Source organism: Euleptes europaea, chromosome 11, assembly GCF_029931775.1.
Source record: "Euleptes europaea isolate rEulEur1 chromosome 11, rEulEur1.hap1, whole genome shotgun sequence".
Classification (NCBI taxonomy): Eukaryota; Metazoa; Chordata; class Lepidosauria; order Squamata; family Sphaerodactylidae; genus Euleptes; species Euleptes europaea.
The window spans coordinates 58967183-58979410 of NC_079322.1; the positions used below are offsets into that span (position 1 = coordinate 58967183).

Sequence of the window (12228 nt, forward strand, 5' to 3'; positions counted from 1 at the left end):
TGTATTTTATAAGCTAACACAGCATCCAATTTCCTAATACTGTATTCATTTATAGAAAATCCCTCTATTATTCTGCCATGACTTCATATGGTTTTTATCTCATGGATGACAAAGGTGAAACATCATCTTCGAAGAAGGCTTAAAGTTCCGCACAGATTTGCCATTTAATTCAACAAGATGCTTTCATTGTACAGTTATATCACTAATGACTCAACAATAATAACTGCATGGCAAAACTCTAGCCCCACTGAAACTGTTGGTATTGTTCTCTCTGACTACACTGGGCCCATTCTTTTTCTGAACACCTATAACACAGTGATTCCCAAAATGTGCGTCATTCATATTGATGTGAAACAAGAGGCTGAAATGTGCCTTGATAAATTAAGCCATCACACTGGATGTGACCATCACATTATGCCCTGTGCAACATAGATTCTTTCTCTCTGTACCAATTTATTTGATGTTCAAAATTTATTTATGAAATGTATATGCCACCTCTTCAGATACCTGCTTGAGGCATCTTACAATTAAAATAATACAATTAAAGCACAGGCAGGAAAACACAAGACAAAGCCATCAAAACAAGCCACCTTTTCTCCAAAGTGCAAGAGGTGGTAGATATGATCACCTCACCCCATTTTATCCATCATCATTGCACCAACCCAAGAGTAAAAAGCAAAATAAGAAGAAGAGTTGGTTTTTATACCCTGATTTTCTCTACCTTTAGTGGTAGAGAAAAGTGGCTTACAATCACCTTCCTCTCCCCACAACAGACACCTTGTAAGGTAGGTGAGGCTGAGAGAATTCAGAGAACAGTGACTAGCCCAAGGACACCCAGCAGGCTTCATGTGGAGGAGTGGGGAAACAAACCCGGTTCACCAGATTACAGTCTGCTGCTCATGTGGAGGAGCGGGGAATCAAACCTGGTTCTCCAGATTACAGTCCACCGCTCCTAACCACTACGCCATGCTGGCTCACAATGGGAGTGTGTACCTGAGTCTCCAAGTCCAAGGCTGTAACCACTGCACCGCCCTGACTCTTTTGCTACAGCAAATACGGTGCCTAATACAATAGATAAGTGCTATGGAGTGCTAGAACAATCATTATTGCTCCCTGAATTTTGACTAGGCAACAGGGAGGGTGGAATGTCTGGAAAAATTACTCTCCTGCAGTTGAGAGAATGAAGGTGGCCTTTGTTCTGGGCACTGGTTTTAAAGGTAGACTTAACAACATAAGAAAAGCCCTGCTAGATCAGACCAAGGCCCATCAAGTCTGTTCACACAGTGGCCAACCAAGTGCCTCTAGGAAGCGCCCAAACAAGACGACTGCAGCAACACTATCCTGCCTGTGTTCCACAGCACCTAAGATAATAGGCATGCTCCTCTGATCCTGGAGAGAATAGGTATGCATCATGACTAGTATCCATTTTAACCAGTAGCCATGAATATCCCTTTCCTCCATGAGGACTTATTTTCAGTGACAAGTGAAAGGTGCTCCCAAGTATAATTTGGGAAAAAATGAACGGCAGACAGAAGGATGGTATGGAGGTAGTGGTGGTAGGGACTAATAGAACAATTTTAGCACAGGTTCACTACATGTTGAAAAGAAAAAAACCCAAATTGGTTGACTACAATACTTTACAGAAACACTGGACTATGGGAACATAAATATTTCACTCTTATAAACCATAATGCAAGTGTGCATAGTCCTACAATAGATTAGACCCATGTTAGAAGAAAAGAAGAGATCTCTAAAGTGACATTACCCAGATGGTTTACTTTGTCCTCCCTTTTAGCTCTTTCAGGGTATCATTCTTACCATGATAGCCCAGTAGTTCTGAAAGAGAGGTCTAGCGATTAATGGACTTGCAGACACTGAAGAAGGTACATAGATAATTAAGGTACCAGAGATCTTTTAAAACTTGCTTTTCCCTGGATCAGTTTGAAGAAAGGAATTTAAGAGATGCTGTTCAAAACAATATGGTAACTGTTCCAAGAAAATATGTTATTAAAGAAGAACAAGGGCTGTTGAAATCTGCAATATAGTCCTATCTGGAATTAACATAAAGAAGCAGCTGTATGCATGTTTACTTGAAAGTAATTCCCACTGGATCCAGTGATATTTACTCCTAATTGTGGCAATCCTAAACAGAGTTACACCCTTCTGAGGCCATTCCCGAAGACAATGGGCTTTGAAGAGTGTAACATTGTTTTAAGGATTGCACTCTATTGTGTGAATAGCTGGAAGCTTTTCTCTTCACTTTGTTCTCTTGGCACAAAGGTAAGCAACAAAAACCTCTGAGACACTCCTTAATGTTATGTATAATGGAACCAGCATCAGGTAAATTTTCATGTGGTAAACTAGCAATCTGAGTTCTTTTGCCAGAAAAACAGAAGTCTTATGACAAATAATTTTAACTCTAGGTAGAGCTTGCTTTGTCACACACAGTGGGCACAAAAACATAGGCTACAAAAAAACACCGGTTAGAAGAAGAAGAGTTGGTTTTTATATGCCAACTTTCTCTCCTACTTAAGGTAGAATCAAACTGGCTTACAAACGCCTTCCCTTCCCCACAACAGACACCCTGTGAGGTGGGTGGGGCTGAGAGACTGACTAGCCCAAGGTCACCCAGTTGGCTTCGTGTGTAGGAGTGGGGAAACAAATCCAGTTCACCAGATTAGCCTCCGCCACTCATGTGGAGGAGTGGGGAATCAAACTTGGTTCTCCAGATCAGAGTCCACCACTCCAAACCACCGCTCTTAACCACTACACCACGCTGGCTCTATAGTCTTTAAAGAGCCACCAGTATATTCTAGCCAGACCAAGAAACATATTTTTTCCTGATGAATGTCACTGATACTGCCTGTCATTTCAATAATCATTGTGTGACAGGAGATCCTAAATTCATTTTCTGTTAATGTAGCAGCATCATTTTGTAAGGAAATGAGCGCCTCTCAGCAACAAATACAAGCTTTGTCAAAATGGTTCCCAAGAGAAATGTTTATATCCTCATACCTAGGTGCCCTGAAAGGCTTGCGTGGAACCTGGGGTATTAGATTGTAGATGCTCTCCTCCACCAACAAGGCAGCCATCTTCACAACAGTAACACCCTGCGGGCAATTTAATTAAAAAACAGCACAGAGGATTAATTCCTTCCCTTCAGATTACCCCTCACACGTTTCCCTTCACTTAAAAAAATTAACACAAACTTTCATAAATCAGAGTTCACTTTGTCAGATGTGATTCACCAAAACCTATTCGGGAACCAATATTTTTAGTCTTGCTGAACTCCTAGTTTATTTTACTGCTACAGACTAACACAGCTAATCTGGAATTAACACATCCACCCCTATTTATGAATAGGGGAGGGGCTGTGGCTCAGTGGTAGAACATCTGCCTGGCGTGCAGAAGGTCCCAGGTTCAATCCCCAGGAATCTCCAGTTAAAGGGACTAGGCAGGTAGGTGATGTGAAAGACCTCAGCCTGAGACCCTGGAGAGCCACTGTCCGTCTGAGAAGACAATACTGACTGATGGACCAAGGGTCTGATTCAGTATAAGGCAGCTTCATGTGTGCATGTGATAAGACTCTTTAGGGGAGGGGCCGTGGCTCAGTGGTAGAACATCTGCTTGGCATACAGAAGGGCCCAGGTTCAATCCCCAGCATCTCCAGTTTAAAGGGACTAGGCAAGCAGGTGATGTGAAAAACCTCTGCCTGAGACCCTGGAGAGCCGCTGCTGGTCTGAGAAGACAATACCGACTTTGATGGACCAAGGGTCTGATTCAATATAAGGCAGCTTCATGTGTTCACTATTGTAATACCCTATTCCCCCTCCCATCCCTTTTAAGTCTACCCCTTTATTCCTTTGAGGGGAAGAGGGTGAGGGGGAAGTCATATTATTGTTGAATTGCAATATTATTTGCTTTCCTTTTTATTATTATTATTTTTAATTTTTAGTACTGGATATCGTTTTATATGTTGATATATTAATTGAAGAAAATAACAAAAATTATAACTTAAAAAAAAAGAAACAAAAAAATACATTAAAAAAACACACACATCCAAAAACACACTCTACTTCTGGTCTTCCTCCTCATTTCTTTCCCCTTTGTTATTAATAATAAAAGAAGGGTTTTGGGCACCCACTGGGTGTAGATGGGTGACTATAAGCGTCACAGTTCCCAACCCGAATGGGCCCCAGAATGTAGGCGCGAGAGAGTGCAGACGACTCTTTCAGCACGTGTCTACAGGCACAACGTGTGAACCCCCTCCCCCGACACTCCTCCTCCTTATTCTTCTCCCACCCAACCTCCCTTTCTTCCTCCGAGCCTTACCAGGCCGCTCGCCCGCTGCTCGGATGTATCTCCGCTCTCCTCCGAACCTTCCTGCCACAGCGGCTTACAATGAACAGCCAACGAGCCTACTGTTTGGTTGCCCCGGGAAACCGCCGCCTGGCAACATCCCTGTGTGTGGAAGTAGAAGGCTGCTTTGTGGCGTCACTTCCGGAGCGATGATCAACAATGAAGGGGGGCGGAGGGAAGGAATGGTGCGCAGGCGCAGCAACTCTCCAGCCCCGAGAAGAGGAGGAGGAAGCTGGCGGCGACGTGGGAAGCGCGCATGCGTGAGTGGGTCTGGCTAGTTAGGCGGTGGTTTAGTAATGGGGGAGAGGAGGTAATGGGAGGGGTGCCTTGCTTTGCCCATAAAGGCGGGTTCCCGTCGTTATTCTCTTTTTTTGGGGGGGAGGTGGGGACGGCCCAGTCCAGGGCTAGCCATGGTTGCAGTTCTTGCAGTGGGTGCAAGAGTCAGTCCCCAGCATCTCCAGTTAAAAGGGTCAGATTATAGGTAATGCGAAAGCCACTACCTGAGACCATGGAGAGCTGCTGCTAGTTAGGGTAGACAATATTGATCTTGATAGACTAGTGGTCTGACTCAGTATGGTAGCTTCATGGGTATTGTGTATGTGTGTAACAGAATAACAATTCTGCATTGTCAGAAAGGCAGTGATCAGGTATGTGATTTTTTTAAGGCAAATGGGATAGGTTTGGTGACTCTTGCAATGAAAATGAGAAAATATCAATGGTAAAACAATATGGCATGCATTAGTTTATTGCCTGTGGCTGATCAGTGTGAATTACTTAAACAGTTGCAGCAGTGCCTTTGTAGGAGTCTAATGTGAACCTACATGAACGTGTGTCATGTTTCAACCTTTCACTTGGATTGTTGTGGGTATGTGGTACTAGTCTAATAAAATACATGAATTCTAGAAAAGCAAGCATTTTCTGCAAAGCCCACAATTATTTTATTTAATTCATTTGGAGAATGTATATGCTGCCTCTCCAGAGGCCTGCATTGGTTGTAGATTTTTGCTAGGGAAGGTCTCTAAGAATGAACTCTGGCATTATTCCACTTGGCAACTCTGAGTTAGATTGCATGGTGCATGTTGCAATGGAAGGCCCTCAGAGTTCATGGTCTCTACTGGCCTGGTTGCTGGTATCATTGGTCACCTGTGATTTCTCCACTGAGTCTAAACCTAGGGTTTCCAAGTGAAAAATGGGTCCTACAAACACACAAGCTGTCCCTTAGAAAAATATTCTACAGCCCTTAGCCCAGTTCAGCTATCTGTACATGTGTGATCATTGTGACCAAATATTTTCATTTTATTTTATTTGAACTTATTGGTAACTTAATAGAAAGCAATTTATAATATATAAAACACAATTGAACCTTATGCAAGGTAAAATAACACTGTTAACCAGGCAAAACTGCTATAAGCATAAAAATCTTAAATGAGAACCATAGTACAAATGACAAACAATAATCAGTTGCATAGAGGCAAATGGCATTTAGAGTAAAAAGATTTTAACCTATTGATAAACTAGAGCCTGTGGTTGCCATGATGCTCACAGATACCTTTCCCACCAAGTGTTTTTAGACAGAGGGTGGGGCCAGGGGGAACTTTTGCCCAGAAGGGCTTCTGGATGGCTGCTGGAGATATGATTGGCTGTGTAGATTTATTAAAAAGTTGCTTCAGCAACAGCTTCCACCATAGCGCAAGGATCTTCACTGGATTACTGTGTGTGTATGCAAGAAAATATGTTCATTTAAAAAGGTATCATGTTAAATAGAGCTTCTTTCTGAAATGTTGAAGAGTTACCGTTACAGTTATGCATGGCCTCACTCCCTGAGATTTTGTGGTTGGCTCTGCCTCATGTGGCAGCCATTCTGTGGTTGCACCCACCATCCAATGTCAGAATTCCAAAGTTACTTGTTGGTTCATAACAGTTGAAGACCCCTGAATTAGAGCAAGGGAGATCCCCTCCTTGGAGCCTTTGTATCTCAAATATTAGATAAAGGGGTATGGAAAAGTCTGTAGAGGCGTTCTAAGGTTTGTGGAAGCTTTCTAAGGTTTGGACTTCTTTGCTCTTAATTGATGGTTAATGATGTCAGTCTAGCTAGAATTGGAAAGGCACTTCAGGACAACCCTAGGTCTTACCTGTGTCATGGAATAAAGTTTAAAAACCAGGCAAAGATGCCAGATGGCACAAGGAGAATGGTATAAAGATGTAGGGTTAGTGTAACACCATTATTGTGTTGGGATACTACCACTAAGAAAGAGCAATCAAGGGGCAGAATTCATTGGGAGAGTTTTTAGGAGAAACTTCACTGAAATTAATACTGCTGGAGAAGTGTACACATGTGAACTTGTTGGGTTGCCCCTAATTTGGATCCTGTTTCAGTTTGGAGAGGAGGACATGTGCCCCCCACACAAAAGTTACAGTGGTGTCAATGGATTTGTGCTTGCTCAGTATACTTCAACAACTAAAAAATATCTGTTAAAAGTGCCCTTATTTCCCCTCCCCGATGCGTACTTTAAAAGGGAATTTTACTTACAAGGCTGTAATGATAAGTAAGTGCTGGTTACTTTAAAACCAGTCTAGCTGGTTATACTTTTCTAATTCAGTTGTGCGGGCTAGTGTGTAAACACTTAAATTGGAAATATTCTTACCACAATATTATCATTAATATCCACTGAACTGTGGCCTTAAGTGACGTTGCTGTACCCGGTAGGGGCACTCTTCTTGAATGGCAGGCTTGATCTTAACACATAACTAGTGATTTGCAAATGGTTGACAATTTCCAGTGAGGCAATTTGCAGCCCATTAGACTCTGACAGCTTTCTCTAAAAATAATCCGTTTTCTTTCACTTGCGTGAACTAAGTAGGTAAGATTTATAGTTGTTATATTCCTTCAGAATAAAATATTTGAATCTTGAAAAGCAGAGGGATCACAAAAGGGTTTTTTCCCAGTCTTCTGACTTGCATAATTGTGTGCTCTGGGTGTTGTTTGTAGTTCATCTTCCCTGAGCAAATAAAACGAACCCACTCTTGGCGATGTGCATGTATTTCTTGGTGCCGGTGAGCATATTTTACCACCGTGCTTGTTAATCCGTTCCCTCTGGGGATCAGTCACTTGGATGGCATTTGCTTCATTCTGTTCTTTCTCTTTTATTTCATTCAGTTTACATTAAGTGGCCGGGAGGGGCACCAAACTTGGTTTCTGGACGAGAACACTTTACGGATACTGCTTGTTTTTTGTAATGTCTACCCAGAAGATAACTGGATGTGCTTGAGGCACTGTTGTAACTGTAAGTTGTGACTTTGTTAATTTAAGCGCAGTTGTTGTTGTGTGTGTGTGTTTTAAAGGAAGAATATCTATCTGGAGGCTTGATACAGATTTGATATGAAAATATCAACTGTACTCTGCTGCCCTTTTGATGTTTGGTATTGCAGGGGAAATGAATTGCATCCTTGAGGTCTTTAAACAAAAATGTTATGGTTTACTCCCAACTCTGCTGAAGTCATTGGCCACATTTCCCAGTTTTGCTAACCTGTCATTAACCCTAATTTGTCCACAGTATCTACCTATGTGTGTGCACGCAGCTGTGGGAGAAGGGGGGTATCATAAAATGGGTAGCACATACTGTAGTTCCTAGTAGTAGGTTTTGAAGATTTGTTCAGAAGCCACTGAGGATTTTAAACACTGATCTAGGAACATCAGCAACCTGGAATTGGTGTTGCTGTTGTGTTGTAGGTCTGAAGTTTTAGAACTGGTTCTCTCCTTCTCTGTTTGTGGCTGTTAGCCAAGGTAACAGATAAATACATGTCATGTACAAAAAAAGAAATATTACTTTACAAAATATATGTTTATGAAACCGGAATCTAATTTTTGTATATACAGCTACTGTTGAGTCTAGAAACTTTGCAAAAGGTACATAATTCCAAAGATGAAATGTTACTTTCCATGCCAAGGTTGTAAAAAGCAAAATTCAGTAAAATTCTGATATTTTATTGTTGAAAATGATGTGATATGGTATAAAAAGGTAGGAGATCAAATTAAAAAACATGCTCACCTGATGGAGGAAAAGAGCAATCAGAAATGCCTTTAATTTCTAATAGGCATGTTAATTGTCTAAAGTTTAAAATTTTTGGTGGCTAACAGGCTTTTCCCCTCCTTTCTTTAAAGGTTTTAAGTATCTTGTGAAATTGGTTTGGAAGGAAAAAAAAGATGTTTCACCTGGCTTGGAATCAGCATCTAAAACGAATGAGTCGCACCACTGCGCCCAGTGTATATTTAAAGCTGATTTTTTCAAGAAGCTTTGCACTTTCATGGAAGTCATGGATGTCAATCCACTCTCTTATTGGGGACAAGAATATTGTTCTTATGGGACCTCCTGGAGCTGGGAAAACAACGGTAGGAAAAATTGTAGGGCAGAAACTAGGCTGCTGCTTCATAGACTTAGATGACGATGTCCTTGAGAAAACGTGGAATATGTCTGTGTCAGAGAAACTGAAGGATGTTGGTAAGGAGCAATTTTTAGAAGAGGAAGGAAAAGCTCTATTGAGCTTTTCAGCGTCAGGAAGTGTAGTTTCCCTTACTGGGTCTAACCCAATGCATTCTGCCAGTATGGAGCACGTGAAGAAAAATGGGATTGTAGTATATCTGGATGTACCTACTCAAAGCATAATGGATCGACTGAAATTAATGAAAGTCGATCGTATTGTGGGTCAGGGTTCCAGCATGTCATTGAAAGACATACTCCAGTTTAGGAAGCAGTTTTACAAAAAGTGGTATGATGTCCGCGTCCTTTGTGAAAATGGGATCACAGCCACAGCGGTGGCAGAAAAAGTGCTTCATGCAGTTAATCGGTATCAAGACTCAGAATCAGAAGGCTTAATTTCAACCAGAAGTCTACAGTGTGATGACAAAGGTGAGCAAAAGCACCGCATTAAATACTTCAGTGATGCGGTTGTTGAAGGCTTAGCACCTGATGGTGGTCTCTTCGTTCCTTTGATGGGACTTCCAAAATTCACTGCTGGAGAATGGCAATGTTTATTGGGGGCAACCTATGCGGAAAGAGCTCAGCTTATATTGGAAAGATGTATACATCCTGCTGATATACCTGCTCCTGAATTGTGGGCCATTGTTGAGGCTGCATATGGGCAAAACTTTGCATGTTCTAAAATTGCCCCTATTAGACGTCTGACCAGCAATCAGTTTCTTCTGGAGCTCTTTCATGGACCAACGGCTTCATTTAAAGATCTGGCACTACAATTAATGCCTCGCGTGTTTGCATACTGCATTCCCAAAAGCTGCAATTATTTGATCTTGGCAGCTACTTCTGGTGACACAGGAAGTGCAGTTCTAGATGGTTTTAACCGGCTTTCGGCGACAGACAAGCAAAGGATTGCAGTGCTCACCTTCTTTCCTGAACATGGAGTCAGCCAGATACAGAAATCACAGATGATTGGCTGCCAGGGTAAAAATGCAATAGTCGTCGGCGTCAAATCAAATTTTGATTTTTGCCAGTCTGCCATCAAAAAAATATTTTCCAATTCAGACTACACTGGATTTCTCACTGTAGAATATGGAACGGCATTAAGCGCAGCAAATTCTATAAACTGGGCACGGCTGCTTCCCCAGGTGGTCTATCATGCTTCTGCTTACCTTGACCTTGTTGAGCAAAATGTTATTTCTTTTGGCTCCCCCGTAGACGTCTGTATTCCAACAGGAAATTTCGGCAACATATTAGCAGCTGTATATGCAAAAACAATGGGTATTCCTATAAGGAAGTGTATCTGCGCTTCCAATCAGAACAACGTATTGACTGATTTTATCAGGACAGGCCTGTATGACCTCAGGGGAAGGCAGTTAATGCCAAGTTCATCACCAGCCATAGACATTTTGAAGTCTTCCAACCTTGAGCGGCATTTGCACTTAATTGCTAATGGCGATGGACCACTGGTGGCACAGTTATTTAACCACCTGGAAAATCAGCACTACTTCCAGTTACAGAAGGAATTCCTTGAAAAGCTTCAGGAAGACTTGGTGGCTGATTGGTGCTCTGAGAAGGACTGTCTGGACGCTATCCACTCTGTGTACAATTCCACGGGGTACATCTTGGACCCACACACAGCTGTGGCAAAAGTAGTCGCCGATCGAATGCAAGATAAAACCTGCCCAGTTATCATTTCATCCACTGCTCATTATTCCAAATTCGCACCTGCTATCCTCCAGGCACTGCGAATGGAAGAAATAAAGCAGACTCCGTTAAGTCAGCTTCACTTGTTAAACTCCTACAAACCTTTGCCTCCGGTCCACAGGGGCTTATTAGAGACTGTGGAAAAGAATAAGCAACAGAGCCATCAGGTCTCTGCTGCTGACGTAGATGTCCTTATGGAGCACGTTGAAGCCTTAATACAAAAACAGTTCATGAAGGTTGTCTGAGGCTCGGTTGGTCTCTGTTATATAATTCAATTTTGAATATTGTTTTCCTGCAACAAAAAGCATGTTTTAATAAATGTTTGGTAAACAGTGTGTCAAGTTTAGTGAAAGTATTGCCTAAACCATTTGTGTGAGAAAATGTTGAATACAACCTAAGAAACCAAGCAAATGAAAAGTAATGCCTCCCTGGAGAGCCAGCATGGTATAGTGGTTAAGAGCGGTGGACTCTAATCTGGTGAACCAGGTTGGTTTCCCCACTCCTCCACATGAAGCCAGCTGGGTGCCCTTGGGCTAGTCACAGTTCTCTCTGAACTCTCTCAGCCCTACCTACCTAACAAGGTGTCTGTTGTGGGGAGAGGAAGGGAAGGAGATTGTAAGCTGGTTTGAGTCTCCTTAAAATGTAGAGAAAGTTGGCATATAAAAACCAACTCTTCTTCTTAGAGCAAATATGGGCAATTTGGGGTTCAAGTCTCACCTTGGCCATATACCTATTGTATAATCTTCAGCAAGTCAGACTCCCTCGGACTCAGTTTTGATCTGCAAAATAGGAATAATAGTGACCTAGTTCACAGGGTTGCTGCAATAGCCAACTTGAGAAAGGAATGGAAGGTGAACAGCACTTTGCTATGATCAGTAGTCATGTCAGTGATACAAATGATGATAGCCATAGTAGGTCATCACTATAGCAGCTGTCCCAGTAGGTCCTGAGCATCTGAGTAGGGCTGCCCTAGTAACTGTGTTCCTATTTTCCATGTGACTTCTTCCCAAGCAACAGTTTTACTTTTGGCAAGAACATCATTCCTAAGGTTGATGCCGCCCAGTGACTTGGCAATCCTTTCATAATAACAATCTGTATGGAACCTCCTTTTATAAAGTGTTTAACATTTTGTTCAGGATTTGTCGGGCACATAGTAGTGAGTCAGGATGATTTCCAAACACATCCAATTTTCAAGATGTATTTCCACGAGTCGTTTAAGGGAAGGAAGCAGTTATGTGAACTGCCTGCAAGGCGGACATTCTTGCAAAGCACACGTTTGGTTGAAATGACCAGAAATCACATTGTGGCATTTATTTATATATGTAGAAGCTAAAATGGCTAAACTGAGGCTATTGTACTTTGGTCACATTATGGGAAGATGAGACACAGGAAGAGACAACAAAGCTAGAAGTTCAAGGCAGCAGGAAAAGAGGAAGACCCACCATGAGTTGGATTGACTCTATAAAGGAAGCCGCGGCCCTCAGTCTGCAAAATCTGAGCAAGGCTGTTAACAATAGGACATTTTGGAGGGCATTAATTCATAGGGTTGCCATTGGTCGGAAGTGACTTGATGGCACACACACATACATATGTACACACTAGGCTAAAGAACACCATGAAAAGTGAGACATAGATGAAAAACTGGGTACAGATTCATCTAGTTTATCAAAAGATCTATGCTGATCTATTA

At 42.0% G+C, this 12228-nt stretch overlaps 1 protein-coding gene across 1 annotated transcript; it reads left to right on the forward strand.

Moving 5' to 3' along the window:
• Positions 1–8589: 8589 nt before the first annotated feature.
• Positions 8590–10921, forward strand: THNSL1 (threonine synthase like 1). The gene has a single exon (XM_056857478.1). It carries the CDS (start codon positions 8600–8602, stop codon positions 10781–10783), a length of 2184 nt encoding a protein of 727 aa, XP_056713456.1. The 5' UTR covers positions 8590–8599; the 3' UTR covers positions 10784–10921.
• Positions 10922–12228: the final 1307 nt, after the last annotated feature.

Coding starts and splice junctions, on each gene's coding strand:
- THNSL1 (XM_056857478.1), top strand. CDS start 8,600: ATGAGTCGCACCACTGCGCCCAGTGTATATTTAAAGCTGATTTTTTCA.